Source organism: Phyllobates terribilis, unplaced genomic scaffold, assembly GCF_046119375.1.
Source record: "Phyllobates terribilis strain yellow unplaced genomic scaffold, ASM4611937v1 Scaffold_1__5_contigs__length_1240528914, whole genome shotgun sequence".
NCBI classification, from domain to species: domain Eukaryota; kingdom Metazoa; phylum Chordata; class Amphibia; order Anura; family Dendrobatidae; genus Phyllobates; species Phyllobates terribilis.
This window is the reverse complement of record NW_027362761.1, coordinates 575538466-575557307: the sequence shown is the minus strand read 5'-3', so window position 1 is coordinate 575557307 and position 18842 is coordinate 575538466. Positions and strand designations below refer to the sequence as shown.

Here is an 18842-nt window from a genome sequence, read left to right as displayed (position 1 = left end):
TGGGCCTAAAAACTAACATGCAGTTAGTTGCTAAGTAGCTGCCGGTTCTACGCAGTGTCGGCACAGAGCAGTCACTGGCCACCCCCGGCTGTTTCACGTCAGCAGAGCAGCTCTATCTCTTCCGGGATGCTCTGTCACCGGGGCGTGGCTTCCATCATCATGCTGAATGACAGACGGCTCCCCGCAGTTAGGCAGCGGGGAGTCGGGTGTCAATCAACATGACGTCGAAAGTCACGCCCCATCAACTGAGCAAAGTGGAAGAGAAGCCACTGCTCTGTCAATATGACATCAGCGGAAGTCGCAGAATTTCCGGCAGGAGCAGTCAGTGATGTAACAATTTACACAATTATTACATCCAGTAAATAATAACCTGCTGTGATTCTCACCCGGTATACCTTGGTCTCATGGTGAACTGCACATGAAATCAGCGTTTATAAGCAGGTACAGCACAAGATTTCGGTCGCATACAGAGTTTCAAATAATTACAGTGCAACGTAGAAATTTCACTTTGCGTCAATTCCTTGTGATGACTTTCATTATTGATTTAACCCTTTGCATTGCATAGGGTAAAATGCGCAGAAAAATCTGCACTTAATAAGTGCGGGTATTGGCAACACGAATCAAAGTAGGATATGTCTCAGGTCAAAAAGCATATTCACTTTAATGGGTCTGTGATTTATCTGAAAAAAAAATGATGGCTAGCACACGTACCAAAAATTCTGATGTGGATGTGGAGGGAGAGCCTTTATTGACAGATATGGGGGGATGGGAGGGGACCCTTAATCAGTTAAGGATTTATTAATATAGAAAGAGAACCTTCTCTAACTTTCCACTTTTATAGACTATGAAAAGTTCTGTTTCTATATCACCTATAAGGTCAATGTAAATAACTTTTATGCCAAAAATGACAAAAATATTCTCGGAGAATAATTTTGTCATTTTTAGCATAAAAGTATTTACATCGATTTTTCTGGCTTACACGGTACCACAATATAACTTTGTATTGTACATCATCTATAAGGTCATAACTATTTGAGGGTCCATAGCTCAACCCCCACAGCTGTAAGTGTGAGTGTGCACGTGTATATATAGAGTATGAGTGTGCACATGTGTATGCGGACTATGAATGTTTATACTCATGTACAATGTGTGTATAGCCCTCATTCAGTAAAGGGTGATACAGGTGTTGTTGGATGGGGACCCCAGTCACCCATAACTGATTGAGGGTTCCCTTCTCCACCACCCATATCACCCCTTACTGAATGAGGGCCTCCTCGCCCACAAAGACAGTTATACACAAATTATACAGAAGTGTCAGTACTCACACACGTGTACACAATAAACACATACCCAATAAATATACACGCAAAGCCTTACTTTACAGCTGAGTTGCTGAGTGTGGATAACAAGGCTCCTCTCATGTAGCTGAAGCCTGCAGACCCCCTCCCTCTCTGCCCTTAAAGAAAAGAAGATAGAAGTGTGTGTGTGAGGGGGAAGGAAGGAGGTATTTATTAAGGTAGTACTGCAGAACTCAATGTAGATGCCAGTACTACCTTAAATGAAGCTCCAGGCTTCAGCTGAAGTGTCTCTGCTACAAACACACAGAAGCAAAGGGGGTGGCCTACCGGAGGATCCTCCGATGTTCTGCTGGGCCAGTCCGACACTGGATACAAGTCATATAGTGGACAGAACTAATGTTATTCTTCATGTGCACACAGGACAAATTATTATGAACAGTCACCTGACTTCTGCTGACACATATTGCATAAAGTAATGATAAATCATGGTCATCTTGTGAGAGTTATCTCACAGTATCTTAAGCCAAAGGGAAAGAAAGACTATATCTGTACACAAATAGATAACTATTGCTAGACAGATAGATTAGAGAGATGAACGAAACGACGCGAGACAAAATAAATTCCCTTTTAATTGTCCAAAAAAATTGGATTTGGCAAAATTTTGATTTTTTTGTTGTGATTCAATTTGCTCATATCAAGCAAGACTGCACCCAGATGATTGCCATTTTGCTTGATTCTTTTTTAGGACTGGGTAAGTGGTTAAAAAAAATTATATTTAACTTCACCCCTCACTTACCCAGCCCTGGTCTATATCTGGCTTCCGTTTTCCTTCCAACTCCAGTCTTCTCTTTTGTCTTCAGTCTTCTTCACTCTTCGGTGGTGACTAAACCTCAGGTGACATCATGACATTAAAGGACAACGAACGTCATGGCATCATCTAAGGCTAGTGAGGGCACTGAAGAGTGAAGAAGACTGAAGTCAGAAGAGAAGACTCGAGTTGGAAGGAGCAGGTCAGTGGAAGACCGGGGTGGGGAGCTGCAGCACCAGGACAGGAGAAGGGTGAGGTCAGTGTAATGTTTTTCACATTTTTACCCCTCTGTCTATTATACTCTGGAGCATGAAAAGACCTAAGAACATAATAAAAGGCACAAATCTAATTTCCCGACTACATTTTGAGCAAATCAGGAAAATTGAATTTCGTCAGACTCGTTCATCTCTATCTTTGTATGTTTCGAGCTTCATTTCTCTATGATACATTGTAGCAGTGAGTTACTGTATAAAATCTAGACCCTAATCGTGAAGGGGACCTTCTGGTGCAGGAATGTCCTATTTGAAGGTCACACTGTCAATGAGTTGTCAAGAAATGGGAAAAAAAACATAATAATTACCGAGGAAATCTTGTCTGATTTGCGCAGTTTCCGGACCTTCATAGATAAGAAAATAACAAATTGATTTTTTTTTTTACGCGCAGCTGAGTCCCTATAGATTCCCAATGGCAGGATTTATGTTTGCGATTGCTAATTACCGTACTTTTCTTTTTTTTTTCCTTTTTTTTTTCCATGAGTTTTACCCAAGCTGCTTGCAATGTCCTTGCCGTGTGCTCCATGTTTGTCTTCTCATTCAAGGAATCAATCGTCTGCCTTTGCATGGCACAAGCCCCTGGTGGATATCATCGCTGCTCACAAATGTAATTATTGGGAAACCACAATGTTTTACATGATAAGTGGTTTCTAATTGCAAACATGTCTCCGTATCCATCAATCTGACTCCCTCCGACGGCAGCGACAATACAAATGGCTCCTTCGGCAGCTGCTAATAACGGGAAAGTTGCGAGCTCGAATTAAGTAATACTTAGCGGTATTATTCTAGTATCTACAAAGTAGAATAAACACTCCTCTATTAACTAAGTAGATTTTAGCACCGGAGACGTGTCATTTCCATTTTCTGGGTTTAATTGCATTCATTTTGCATTTTTCAGGTCCTCTGAGGTTCCTTTCCCAGACAGAATCTGTTACTTCATTCATCGGAGACACCGCTCTACTGAAATGTGAAATTGTCGGGGAGCCCATGCCTATGGTCTACTGGCAGAAGAACCAAGAAGATCTGGTACTGACCCCCGGTGACACGCGAGTGCTGGTCCTACCTTCTGGGGCTTTGCAGATAAGTCGGCTACAAGCAGGAGATGCTGGACTTTATAGGTGTTTGGCTAAAAATCCCGGTAGCTCCAGGACCGGAAATGAGGCTGAAATCCGTATTTTATCTGGTGAGTAGTTTAAATAATTAATTTCATCTTAAAAAAAAGTCAATTATTGTTATAAAGGTCCCTGTCCAAGATAATAAGCAGGTCACATAGTGTTCTCTTTCTCTGATCCTCAGTGATCGGCTCTGATCAGCGAGTATTTCATTTTTCTCTAGCACCCCTACAGGACAAGTGAAGCATTACACAGTTACCATTTAAATAAATGCTTTGCCCATTCAATTCGCTGACTTGCTGGATCTTCCAGACAGATGTTCTTTGAATCCATTCTCCAACATAATGCTGAATGTGGATATCTCTATTAATTCAGAATTTTAGTATTAAAAATAGTATTTTTGAAATGTTTTTTTTTTCTGAACCAAATAAGACCTCATAAAGGGAATGTGTTATCAGAAAATGATGGATTACTTAAATCAGATTTTTGTGCTACATGTATTGAAAAAATATATATTGCCAATCTTATCTTTCTAAAAAAAAAAAATAATATTAGTAATTCTGAAATTTTCACACTGGTCACTAGGTCTATTTTAGAATTCTACTTCCGGTCCTTCCAGGAAGAGTTTTCAGCAGGCTCCGTATCATCAGAGGCAGGATGACAATGACAGAGCTGATAAGCGATGTTACAGCTCACCTCCTCCCCCTCCCTTCACAATGACATGTGATTGATAGATTTGAGATATATAGATTTGAGATAGACAGACAGATAGATAGATAAACAGATAGATAGATAATATTAAAGAGAGATAAAAAAGATGGATAGATGATAGACAGAAGGATGAATATATGACTCTTCTCCAGTCCAGCTCCGCCCAGATGACTCCAAGCCTCCGAGCATGTGGTTGGGATAAACTTTTTATTACCTAGAATAAGAAAAGGTTAATTTAAACAAAAGAAAACTTGGGCAAAGGTGACACTTCACCTTTAAATAATATTTTGGACTCCTACAGTCTCCACCAGGACTGTATATGACTCATTAATAATATATGTGCAGCGAGCCGCCCCTAGTGATGACTACTTCAAAAGCCCCCCATACACATTAGATTAAAGGCAACAGAGATAACTGCAGTGCCAACCTAAAAATCATTCAGCCAAAGGCCTCATAAGGTGCATGGAGCCTTAAAGGGAATCTGTCAGCAGGTTTTGCTATGTGATCTGAGATCAGCATGATGTAGGAGCAGAGACCCTGATTCCAGCGACACTTACTAGGCTGCTTGATGCAGTTTTGATAGAATTCCTGTAGCCGTTCTCTGAATGCTGAGTTCGGTATCACCCCTGATTGGCAGCTTCTTGTGGCAATCAGTGGTGGGGGGCGGGGCTACACAGATTAACTGGACTGTCTGGCACATGACACCTAGTCCTGCAGTGATAAAACACTGATTATATTGAAACTGCAGCACGTAACCCAGTAAGCAATACATCGCTGGAATCAGGCTCTCTGCGTCTACATCATATAGCTATGTAATCTAATAGCTATAGATTCTATATAGTCTGTTAGAGAATATTTTCCATTGTATCTTATGCACTGGTAAATAATACAAGTAAATTCCCTGTTTTTTTTTTTGTTTTCTGGCGCGCAACCTAAGCCCAATAAAACTGCAGTTGACAGATGTAATAAAGCGCCCCATTAAGGCATTATACGTAACTGCGGCCATTTATAGCAGACGCTAAAGACCTGACGATCGCTTAATGTTAATCTTCGCCGGCGGACTAATATTTTGCAGCGCGCTAACAATGCAAGCATCTATTAAAGGCAAACATAAAAATGATAGAAACAACAGTCGAGTTATTACACCGGGGAAATTAGAGGAACATGAGTGACACAGTAACTTCCAATAACGCTCTGTCATTCATGGACCTGCCACCGAACATGGGAAAAATGGTTCCCCGAGCGATTGGCGGCCCGACGTCTCCCAGCACGAGGCGCTCAGCCCCAGCTTCAGCGCGCCGGGTAATTATCTCATAGTTGGTGTCTTTGTAGAAAATTATTTGTTTTGTTTAAAACAGCAGAAACTTATCGCCCCCGCCCTTGCTGCCACCGCCGCCCGCAATGGAGACGGATAACTCTTCATAGAAAAGAATCCTCTTTGGGTCTAATTCTTACAGAACTGGCATTTTTCCCAGCTGAACCAGATTTTACAGTAACCTAATGCGCGGCTATCTCGCAAGCGCTGACGTGATGTATGGGCGCAGAGCTGCAGAAGTTTCAGCTGTGTCACAATAGAAGAAATGAATATATTTTATTTATGGGACGGTAGATAAATAGCAGAGAAAAAGAAAAAGGAACATATTTTAGAGTGTTTACCTGCCGACGGGTGATAAAACACAAGAGGGGTGAGCAGGGTCGGACTGGGGTGCCTAGGGCCCACCAGGGGAACTGACTCTAGGGGCCCACACTACAGCCCACCATAAACGGTTTTATTACTTGTTATGCTTGTCTATAATGCACTATAGTTATATGATTGGCGGCGCTGTGAAGCACTGAGCGGCAGGACTTTGTTCGAACAGTCATTCCGTACTGCCAGAGTCCCTTTAATGGTAACTTGTCACCTTGAAAAACGTTATTTATCTGCAGATATAGGGGTAATCTGCAGGTAAATAGGGTTTAAAGCCTGGTTAGACGGCTTAATGGAAAAGCGTTGGCTACACGGAGAAAATTACGTTTTATTCTCCCTGCCGCCACTCGCTTCCTGTTATTGGGTCGGTGCAAGGAGGGAGACATTACAGTCAACACTAACTACAAAGTGAGGGTGCTGCAATAACGTCCGGCACCTGGATTGTGACACTTCCATGGAGCCCAACCTCAGGCTGAGCTTCATTGAACGACTAACATGGCAGCAGCACCTGGTAACTAGTGCTGAGCGAGAATGGTCAGATAAGGTGTGATCCCAGCATGCTCAGGTGTTATCCAGGTATCTTGTAGTGCTCTGCTAATATGCTCGAGTCCCCAGGGAATCATGTTTTGCGGCGGTAGGCTGACGCAACACATGCAGGAATTGCCTGTTTGTTAGGTAATCCCTGCATATGTTGCTTCTGTCTACCACCGCAAAACATGTTACCGCAGGGACTCGAGCATATTAGCAGAGCACTACAAGATACCTGGATAACACCCGAGCATGCTGGGATCACACCTTATCCGACCAAACTCACTCAGCACTACTGGCAACCCACCAGCAACCTGCAACTGCGTCACAGGGGGCAGAAGGGAGCAGGTGACTGCATGAAACGGCCATCGTGCTATCTAAATGCCGCTGTCAGTGATTGACAAGGGCACTTAAATACTCAAAACAGCAGCAATCAAGGCGAGCTCTGATCACTGCTGTTACAGGCAGACGCCGGCTATCTAACACAGCCGACATCAGCCTGGTATGGAGCAGGCTCAGCTCCTGAACCCGCTATATACAAGTACAACCCTATGGTTATGACAAGGTTAGCAAATTTCACTTGTCTGTTCCTAAATGTGGAAAGACAAATGGAATTCCCTAACACATGTGAGCAAGTCCTAATAGATTTAGTAAAGGTGCCTCAAGCATATGAATGTTATTACACACCACAATGGACTCTTATGACGCGCCCCTGGGCCTTCTGTGTCGTGCGGCATCGCATGCACGGGGGCTTACCCGGAGCCGGACCTCTTAAGGGTTGTAGTCTCGTGGCGGTGATCCGGTCCGTGCCCAGGGAGTCAGTCTAAGTGGCGCTGTATTAGCGGTAGATGTTGGACGACTACGCCACCCGTTGAGTACAGCTAAGGAGCTGCTGCTGCAGGGCAGACCACTGAGGCCGGTGGTAGGATTGTGCAGCGTGATAGTATAACCCCCAACGGGAGGGGTATGGCCTCAGGGCAGCCGACGTGGATGATGGGGGTAGCAGGAACCACTCACAGACGGTACGGTGTAGTTCAGGGTCTTTACTGGTGACAACGATAGACACTCCCGGAGTACTGGCTAGCGATTGGGGCCTGGTCAGTCCTTGAGCAGATGGGATCTCCCCTGGCCAGGCGGAGTTGTAGGCCTCCCAAACTAACGATACTCTTCTGGCTACCTTGCTAGAAGCGGGTATAAGTAGCCCACGTCCCTGAGTGTACCGTGTGGTGCTCACCCGTATGGCCGGTGACTCGGGGCCTTCTAGTAGCTTCCGCTCCACGACGGCGGTGCTGGTCCCACGCGTGTGACCGTGCCTTCGTGTTTCTGGGCCAGAGGACCTGCAATCCCCTGCCAGTCGGTTTCTGCTGCTGGATAGAAGTTAGTCCCCACAGCCTCGGACTCCGGGTCCGGTGATAACTTCTCAGTCAGGGCGAGTTCTGCAGCTGCCAGCCCCTGACTCCTTGTAGTACTGCTCCCACAGAGCTCCTGATGTTCTTTCCTATATCTGCTTCTCTTCTCTGTCTCTACTTCTTCTCTACTTCTGGCATGGCCCAGGAGCTGGGCCCAGCCGGAGCCACAGCTCCCTGTCAGCCCTCCTGGCTGAACTCTCCCTCTGAACTCTCTATCCCTGCCTCAGCCCCAGTTTATATAGGGGAAGTTCTTCCCCTCCCAGGACTGGGCAGGAGGTGTGGCATGCACAGGATCCCTGACCAAGAGACCTCCCACCTGCTCTCAGACATAACATTGCCGTTACTGTGGAAACCAGACCCCTGGGGTGCCACATTTACATACACGCATCTTACAAAATACATATTATTCCAGATACCTAAACACATACAAACACGCAGACACGCACAAACACATCAGTACATGAATACATCATCTGAACCACCATCATTTGTAATGTCAGGTCAGCCCCATATATCTTTGTATCACATAAACCTACAACTCCCAGTATGTAACTAACAATAGAGATACTGGGAGTTATCAGTCATCATCAGACTGCGGACCATACAGGAACCACAGTACTGATGAGACACAGGCAGGATCACAAATGAACATTTACATCCAGGTATCTTACCTGAGATGTCTTCTCTGATTAGAGTCGTTCTCTTTCTTTTCTTCCTCTTGTCCAGTCTCCATGATGACTTTTCTCATCCACAGCTCGTCTCTGCAGACTTCCATCTTCTCCGGTCTTCTGCAGCACATCCCGACACGATGCCCTTAAAGATAGCAGTGTCATTATAATGCTCCTGAATAAAAATATCTACACTGAGCCCCTGAATAAACTTAACTCTTACAATGCTCCCTGCACAAAACATGACATACACTCTACCCCTCTTATGGTACCTGCTCTCCACACTGTCCTCTCCTTACCATACTGGGCCCCCTCTTCACATTGTCCTCTCACACTGTGTCCCCCCTATAGTGCCCAGTCTCTATACTGTGCCCCTTCATCACACTCCCCCTCCTCAGCATACTGTTCCCTCCTTGCTGTGCCCTCACACTGTTTCCCCCATACTGCCGCATCTCTATACCTTCCCCCACACTACCTAGTCTCTGTGCTGTGTCACCTCACACTTTTCTCCCTCCATACTGTCTCCTCACACTATTCCCCTACTCTCCATACTGTTTCCTCATACATCCCCATTCTGTTCTCGCACCCATTCCCACCCCTCCCCTAGTTCACCATACTGTTTCTTCACACATCTCCCCATTATGTCTCCTAAAATTTCTCTCCCATCTCTCTCCAAATATAATAAATCTTCGGAAGAGCACGCAGACATGCAGAAGCGCGCTTACACACACGAAAACAAGCGCACACGGACACATACTAAGGGCTCTTTCACACGTCAGTACATGCGGTGACCGTTTCCACACGTACCAGAGACACTGACACACGTAGACCCATTCAAATGAATGCGTATGTGCACATGTCAGTATGTTTCCACTTTCTACAGACCATGTGGTGTCCGTGGGCAAAACACGCTGACATGTCTGTTTTTTACCTGCTGTCCAGACCGCAAAAAGTCCCGCACACTGATGACAGTTAGCACGCGGTGCTTGGGAAGAGCGCTGAGCGCTGCCCTCATCATAGATCCCTGCAGGTGCTGCAATCAGTACCAGCAGGGTCAATGATGAGAGTAATAGTCTATACAAGCTGTGTCCAACTGTAAAAAGAATAAAATAAAAAAAAACTTATACTAACCTCTACTAAGTGTCACCCGCTGTAATCCGTGCAAGCGCTCACGCCGAGGAGAATGTCTCCTGCAGCGAGTGGGCTCCGGAGCTGCGCTCAACAAGCGGTGCCCTGTCATTCACTAAGCGCAGCTCTGGAGCAAGCTCGCTGCAGAAGTCATTCTCCTCGGCGTGAGCGCTCGCACGGATTACAGCGGGTGACACTTAGGAGAGGTGAGTATAAGGATTTTTTTATTTTATTCTTATTTTTACAGTTGGACACGGACACGGTGGGAGTAGACTACTACTCTCATCATTGACCCCGCTGCTGCTGATCACAGCGCCTGCAGGGATCTATGATGAGGGCAGCGCTCAGCACCCGGCTCTTGGGAACAGTGCTAACTGTACACTGATTCCCAAGCGCCAGTATGAGTCACTTGGATGACACACAGGTGGACACGGATATCTCCAGTCCCGTAAATATCAGGACATGTGAAAGAGCCCTAATATACACACGCAGATACACATACTCACAGAAATGGGGACAAGTACACACACAGGCAAGCACACACAGAAATGCACAGACACACTCAGACAATCACACACAAAAATGCAGACACGCAGGGAAGCACACACACACGTATGTGTGAAGACACATAAACACACAGGCATATACACACACCGGCATATACACACACACACATGCAGGCATATATACACACACACACACACACACACACAGGCATATAAACACACTGTACACACACACACACTGTACACACACACATGTGGCACCCCAGGGGTCTGGTTTCCACAGTAACAGCAATGTTATGTCTGAGAGCAGGTGGGAGGTCTCTTGGTCAGGGATCCTATGCATGCCACACCTCCTGCCCAGTCCTGGGAGGGGAAGAACTTCCCCTATATAAACCTAGGGCTGAGGCAGGGTTAGTGTGTAGAGAAGAAGTAGAGACAGAGAAGAGCAGCAGATATAGGAAAAGAACATCAGGAACTCTGTGGGAGCAGTGCTATAAGGAGTCAGGGGCTGGCAGCTGCAGAGCTCGCCCTGACTGAGAAGCTATCACCGGACCCGGAGTCCGAGGCTGTGGGGACTAATCTTTACCCAGCAGTAGAAACCGCCCGGCAGGGGATTTCAGGTCCTCTGGCCAAGAAACCCGAAGGCACGGTCACACGCGTGGGACCAGCACCGCCGTCGTGGAGCGGACGCCACTAGAAGGCCCCGAGTCACCGGCCATACGGGTGAGCACCACACGGTACACTCAGGGACGTGGGCTACTTATACCCGCCTCTAGCAAGGTAGCCAGAAGAGTACAGTCAGTTTGGGAGGCCTACAACTCCGCCTGGCCAGGAGAGATCCCATCTGCTCAAGGACTGACCAGGCCCCGATCGCTAGCCAGTACTCCGGGAGGGTCTATCTTTATCACCAGTAAAGACCCTGAACTACACCGCATCGTCTCTGAGTGATTCCTGCTACCCCCATCATCCACGTCGGCTGCCCTGAGGCCATACCCCTCCCGTTGGGGGTGATACTATCACGCTGCACAATCCTACCACCGGCCTCAGCGGTCTGCCCTGCAGCGGCAGCTCCTTCGCTGCATTCAACGGGTGGCGTAGTCGTCCAACATCTACCGCTAATACAACGCCACTTAGTCTGAGTCCCTGGGCACGGACCGGGTCACCGCCACGAGACTACAATCCTCAACAGATCCGGCTCCGGGTAAGCTCCTGCATGCGCAACGCTGTGCGACACAGGCCCAGGGGTGCGTCACACACACAGAGACATACACACACACAGGCATATACACACTGTACACACACGCATATACACACACTGTACACACATACACACTGTACACACACACACACAGGCATATACACACTGTACACACAGGCATATACACACACTGTACACACAGGCATATACACACACTGTACACACATACACACATACACACTGTACACACACACACACAGGCATATACACACACTGTACACACACACACGCAGGTATATACACACTGTACACACACACAGGCATATACACACACTGTACACACACACACACAGGCATATACACACACTGTACACACACAGAGGCATATACACACACTGTACACACACACAGGCATATACACACACACTGTACACACACAGGCATATACACACACACTGTACACACACACACACTGTACACACACACACTGTACACACACAGGCATATACACACACTGTACACACACACAGGCATATACACACACACTGTACACACACACGCATATACACACACACTGTACACACACACACAGACATATACACACACTGTACACACACACATGCAGGCAGCATATACACACACACTGTACACACACACACAGGCATATACACACACACTGTACACACACAGGCATACACACACACACTGTACACACACACACACTGTACACACACACACTGTACACACACAGGCATATACACACACTGTACACACACACAGGCATATACACACACACTGTACACACACACACAGGCATATACACACACACACAGGCATATACACACACACTGTACACACACACGCATATACACACACACTGTACACACACACACAGGCATATACACACACTGTACACACACACATGCAGGCAGCATATACATAAAAATCCATACAAACACCCAAACATTACAGTACCTTGGCTTGTCTCCAGCCCACAGACACGCTCCTAATGTGGGAGACTGCAGTGCAGGGTGCGCTGTGACGTCACTTTTAGCAGACGTGCGGCCCTGTCTGCTGAGTGTGACGCTGAAGTGCAGCCCCTGCTCTCCTGCTCCCAGGCCCCTCCCGCTACTGTCCTGGGCATCGCGTCGGTGAAAGTGCGTGCGCGCGCCCTTAAAGGGCCCACGACCACTTTTTTTTTTTTTTAAATTCTTCAGTTCCCTCTGCATGGGGCCCGGGGCCCACCGGGAAATTTCCCGGCGCCCCGCCAGGCCAGACCGAGCCTGGGGGTGAGAATTCATGTTCGACTCTCTGAACTACTGATAAACTGAACAAGAAAAAAATATACGTGGTGTAGTACCAAAGACCAACACTAGGGGCAGTGATTCAAACAGCAAGACTTGAAAATACCCTTATGCAAAGGGTTCGAAAAAAATCTACATTTATACACTATTAAGAAATTTTGAGTTAAGGGGTTGTCCACAATTTTTTAAATGATTCATTTACATGCATTTAATAATTTTTGCAATTGGGTTTCATTGAAAAATTGCACCTTTTTATAGATCCTTTGCTGCAATATCTGTTTCTGGCTGCAGAATGAGTTCACTGAGAATCTATGAGTGAGCTCGTTCTGATGATCTGAAAGGAAAGTTTGTACCTCTTTTATCTCTCTTTTTCTCAACAACCATCGATCACATAAACAATGAGTTTGCAGGAAAACAAAGATACTGTAAAAGAAAAAAGGTGCAAAAATTTTAATTCACAAAGTTTTTTTTTGTTGTTGTTGTATTAGCCCCAAATAAATGCATTTAAAGGGAATGTCCAGGCTTGGGGTCCAAGTCTGTAGTTGCTCTATGTGACTGCAGACTTTTGAATCCTCATAGCGCGCAGTGTGCGAGCTGTCAGGGTTCTCCACTGTTAGCGTTGGGAGCAGGTGGCATGTGATCGTAAGTATGTGATTAACATACATGCGGTCACATGCTGACTAGACGTGTGTGGCCTTGCTTAGAGCAAGTGAATTGAGCGAGGTTGAACACGTCTAGTTGGAATGTGTCCGGAAGTATGCAAATCGCATTCTAATTGTGAAATGATCGCCCACTTCCGGTGCAGGCAATGAAGAATCCTGACAGCATACAGTGCGCACCCTGTGATGATTCAAAAGTCTGTTGTCACATAGAGTGACTGCAGATTTGAGCCCCAAGCCTGGTCAACCCCCTTAAATAAAAAAAAAATTGTCCCCAATGCTGGACAGCCCCTCTTTCAACATCTTCATCTGTTGACCAGGATGACAGATTATCTCTTGCTTTGGAGGATTGTTTTTTTAATTATACAGACAACCCATTAATGTAATGCCTCATTTCTCCTATGGGGGCACTGTAGAGAAATTAAATACTTATCGCTAAGCTTTCTCAGACTCTGAAAAAACAGATACAGAGGTGATAAGGGAAAAAGCATTGAACTCTCTGTTCAAAAAAGTACATGGATCTCCTGCTTTCCAGCAGCCACTTTGATGAGAGAGGAGGCTCGTCCTTTTGCACCTCTCTTGTGCAGCTTTCAGAAAATTCATCAATTATTAAAAGACATAAAATTTCTAGCGCAATGTCTTAGATCTGATAAGCCTTGGACATTCTTACCTACATGGCCTCTACACAATTTTACTTGCTTAGTATATGGTCTGTCCACACTTGGTGTTTTGCTTATTATAGTTCTGCGGGGGAGGTACCTGTATGATATTATTTGCATCCCATGCTCCACCCCCACAGAACCTTCACCAGATGTAAATGTGAATATGTTTTACCCAACGGGCTAGATTTATTAAGGCCACTTTGGTGTACATTGTGGTGTCTTTATGGCATCATTCTAGCTGGTATAATTTGTTATAGCTTTTCTTTTAACTGTAGTGAAGCTTAGTTTATGTTTTTTAGGCATCGAAGCTACGGGTGATGTATTATATTATCAAATATGTCAGAACTTACCATTAAAGGGAAAAGTTGGGAATTTTTCTGAACATAGGAATGTAGCAACCTCCAAAATGATGACTTTGAAGCCACTTTAGTCAAGAAGTTCGCCTTTTCGCCCGATACTATTTACATTGCGTGCCCCATTTCATTCACTATGGACATAGTGCTCCGCAGCCATCACATGAGACCTATATCTGCGGACAGCTCAATCTTTACATGAACAGAACCCACCAAAAGTTAAGTATCCCCCTTCACCCCGAACATACAACATGCTGTATCTCTAGCAAGAAGGTAGTGCGATTATCCGCTAAAAACAAGGTGTATACCCCCCTGGGGCTCTGCACTTCCAGAAAATGGATTTTAGATAAATCAGAAATGTTTCACGTTGATGCAATATATTAAAAATAGTTTTTCAACAAAAAGGCAATGGTGCAAGGAACTTCTCTTAGTAAAATATAGATGTTACATAGCCAAGAGATACCATAATTCTCATCCATTATAACACTTATCTACAGGGCATCCTTTCCTTGACGAGTGATATTTGCTCATCTCCAGAGCAGTTATCTTGTTCCAATCTACTTGCCAGACTTGTTCAATCTCCCCGTACGTACAGCACTACAGCACACCTCTTAAAAGTAGCCTTCACAAGTTTACACCAATTACTCCTGATGTGTTTGACCTCCTCGACACTACTTTAAGTAAATGCACCAGTGTCGTTTTTCTCCCAACACGCTACTTACAGTAGACGGTAACCCCGTCCGAGGTCAGGCTCTGGGCTTCCATTAAAATGTCACAATCTCAGACTTGGAGATTCTTTCACACGGGGGGATAACTATCTGGATATGAGACAAATATATCATTAATATTACAACATGTGATTAGCGCTCATGATAATACCGGGATAGAGTAGACGCCACAGTGAGTCTGCAATTTACATCAGGATGAAATCAAACATAAATACAACCTAAAGACCCCTCTTGAGCCCCCCAATGCCCACAGTTATCATACATCATTTATAGACCTGGTCTCCTCATATGAGCAAAGGAATCATTTTGGATCCTATCGAACTCTAGAGTCCCATCGGTTTCTGCCATAGACTTTCTAAAAGTGCCAAACAGATACTGCATAAGTTTAATTTATTTCCCCAGATCTGGACAATTTTGGACCCTCTCAGGTTCCAGAGCTTGATTATAAGTCTATCTTCTCCATCCACTAAAATATGTCCATGAACCCCATTGTTCCAGCCATAGAATTTCTATAAATGCCAATCAAATCCTCATAGGTTTGGCCATTTTCCCAACTGTCAAGCATCGTTTTAGAACTATTTTCTTCCTGTGATGCAGTAGGACTTCTTGGGTCCCGGTAGCTCCAGTTCGAGTATGTAGGCAATTTTTGTACCTCCTATAATTCCTCTTTGTTCACCAAAAGAGAATCCACCAAAGAGGATAAGCCAATGTTTCTTAATGGTTCAAGCCATAGAATTCTCATAAGTTGCAGCCATTTCTCCAAAACCATGACTTGAATGCCAACTGTCAAGCATATTTATAGAACTGGTTACTTCACGTAAGCCAAGAGGACTTTTTTGGTCCCTTAAGCACCAGTCCGAGTACGAATATAATTTTTGAACTTCCTATAGTTTCTTTCTGTACACCCAAATAGAGTCCACCGAAGAAGACAAGCCAATGTGCCCTAATGATTTGAGCCATAGAATTCCCATAAGTTTCGGCCATGTCCCCAAATCTGTGATTTGACAGCCAATTTTCATGCATCATTTCGCAGTTATGGCCTCTTAAAATGGGGCAAAGGGACCAGAGCTTGAGTATAACTATAACTTCTCCACGCACTATAATAAACCTGAGTCTCATCGGTTTCAACCAAAGAATTTCTATAAATTCTCATGAGTTTTGGCCATTTCCCCAACTGTCAAGCATTGTTTATAGGACTGGTCAGCTCATGGAGAGCATGGGGACTTTTTGAGCCCCTTAAACTCCATTCCGAGTGCGACTATAATTTCTGTACCTCCTCTAGTTTCTATTTGTGCACCCAAAGAGCCCACCAAAGAGGGCAAGCCAATGTATCCTAATGGTTCCAGTCATAAAATTCCCATAAGTTTTAGCCATTTCCCCAAAACTTTGACTTGACTGCCAACTGTCATGCAGCATTTATAAATCTGGTCTCTTCATGTTGGGCACTTGAACTTTTTTAGCATCTAAGATGTCCATGGTCAGAGTTTGACTTTAATCTCTGTACTTCCTATAACTCCTGCCTGTACACCCTTAGAGGAAAAGCCAATGTGCCCTAATGGTTCGAGACATAAAATTTTGATAAGTTTCAGCCATTTTCCCAAAACAACAGAGAATTTGTTTCTTACTATGGAGCAAAGAGACTTTTTTGGGTCCTTCAAAGATTCAAGACCCAGGTGTAACATTTCAACAGCCTGAACAAACAAACAAAAATTCCCCATAGGTCCCATCCAATGAGTTCCCTCAAGTGCCATCCAGAGCCCCTCTACAATTTAGTCATTGGCTTTGTAAAATGACTACCAGTTATCAAGCATCACTTACAGATAATGTATCCTCCTGGAGAACAGGGTCTGATAGTGACTGTCACTTCTGCCCCCTATATAGTTAACTCCAAAACACCTTTAAGAGAACCTTTCATGTCTCCCGACATGTCTGTTTCAGAAAATACTTTTATTCCCCCCCAAAAATAACAATTCTGGATCATGTTTTTTTTTTTTCCTTAGTTTATACAATTCCTCTATTTTTCATTAGAGAAATGTGCAAAAATTAATTGACAACTGGGTGTTACTATTCCACGGAATCCTAACATTTTTTGGTATTTCATGGAGAATACAATTATTTGCTAAAATAGACGTGTGAGGAGAGGTGGTAGATAGAGATAAGCGTTCTCGAACTTAAAAGTTAAGGATTCGTACTAGACAGTTAGTGTCTGGTGTAAACTCCGAACATGGACTTCTCCCGGAAGTCCATTACAATGTTCAGCATTCCGGGGGAAAGTACGGGGATGAAAGAGAGAGAGAGATTTTCCAGATCAAAAGTTTGTGTCCCCATTGTTTCAAAGGGGTTCGAGTCGAACAGGTCGGGTCGTGTGCCAGAACCTGAACTTCCATGGGTCCGCTAATCCCTAGTGACAGATTCTGCTTAATATTGACCCAAAGTGCCCCGTTGGATCTATCTTAAGATCTCCAATAGGTTCCTCATTGGTTATTGGGCGTCTCATTCAAAAGTCATTTATTAATTTCCTATAGGGTAATGGGACTTTAATGGATGCCCTTAGGCTCCAGGACATGGTGCCAACTAGAGTCCCTACATGGTTTAGCTATGAGTGATAAAATAAGTAAACATTTTATTGACCTTCATAAATAGATATTGTACTCATTGTTTTTTTATTATTTAGCTTTACTGAAAAGTGACAAAAAACTATTTCAAAGGTATAAAAAAAAGGCAGAAAATAATCATCACCGAATAAACACCCGTTCAGAGAGAAGAAAGACGGGCATGGCTCCATTCAGCAACTGCTCACAATATGCTTGGCGCAGTGAGGGCACCGTGACAGTTCTGGTGCCATCTGTGTACCAATGTGTTTGGCAGAAGTCTTTAAGTAATTTTTCCTTCTGTGTCTTATAATGAGCGTGATCTGCTACTACCAGAACTAGGCAGTAAGCTCAATCGCCCCAGATCACAAGACTGAATATTCACCACGCGTTTCGGGGAGAAAGTAGAGTTAAAATGAATCCTTATGTCCTGGCTCGAAAATATCGGGCCGTTTCCACCAGTAATCAGTAGACTCTCACAACCCAAATGGCGTCATATTTATAACTAGATGTTCTCCTGCAGACAGTCCGAAAGAAACATAACATTAAAGTGTTATTCCAGCAAAAAAAAATTATCACCAATCCTCGGAACCCCACAACTTCATTTTTTCCCTATAGAGCTTAACAAATGAAGCCATTTTTCCTATTGGGTTGGTGATGAGTGGAGCCGGACTCCATCCATCCAGCGCAAAGTCCGACATGCTTTTCACATTGTCTCGGATGACAGAGGCTTCATTTCAACAAGGACAATATGGTTTTACTGAAAGAAAATTGCTAAATTCTATTGACGTCCCCAGCGTCTGTTATTTTACACGCTAGAACGAGAGACCACCCGGCCCGCTAGACAGATCGTTAACAAATGAGCAATTGCTTATATTGACTGTCTCAATAAAATGGCATGCTTAGCCTGAAATGAACCTTTACCCTCAATTTAAGTGGAGGGGTGAAAAGTTTCCAGTTCATTTTAAGATTCTCTAAATATCTGGGATAGAAATTCTTTTTTTTTGTAGAAAATATTTTAGACTCTTTAAACATTTTTCTTATTTTATTTATTAATTATGGGACATAAAGTCAATATTCACACTGGGATTCACACCACATTCTGTTACATCCATTGCTTTACTTATTATTATTATTATTAATAATTTATCTTTCTTTACAATTAGTTATCCAGCCCCAACATATTCTGGAGCACTTTACAAATATTATCATTACATCAT

General features: G+C 44.3%; 1 protein-coding gene across 3 annotated transcripts in view; it reads left to right on the top strand.

Annotated features, from left to right (window-relative positions):
- DCC (DCC netrin 1 receptor) overlaps nucleotides 1–18842 on the top strand; it is a 1219041-nt gene that overhangs the window by 630402 nt on the left and 569797 nt on the right. For all 3 annotated transcript variants that reach the window (XM_073681315.1, XM_073681325.1, XM_073681306.1), the window contains exon 3: nucleotides 3277–3561. In XM_073681315.1, coding sequence (XP_073537416.1) covers nucleotides 3277–3561 — 285 coding nt within the window. The remainder of the gene's footprint in view (nucleotides 1–3276; nucleotides 3562–18842) is intronic.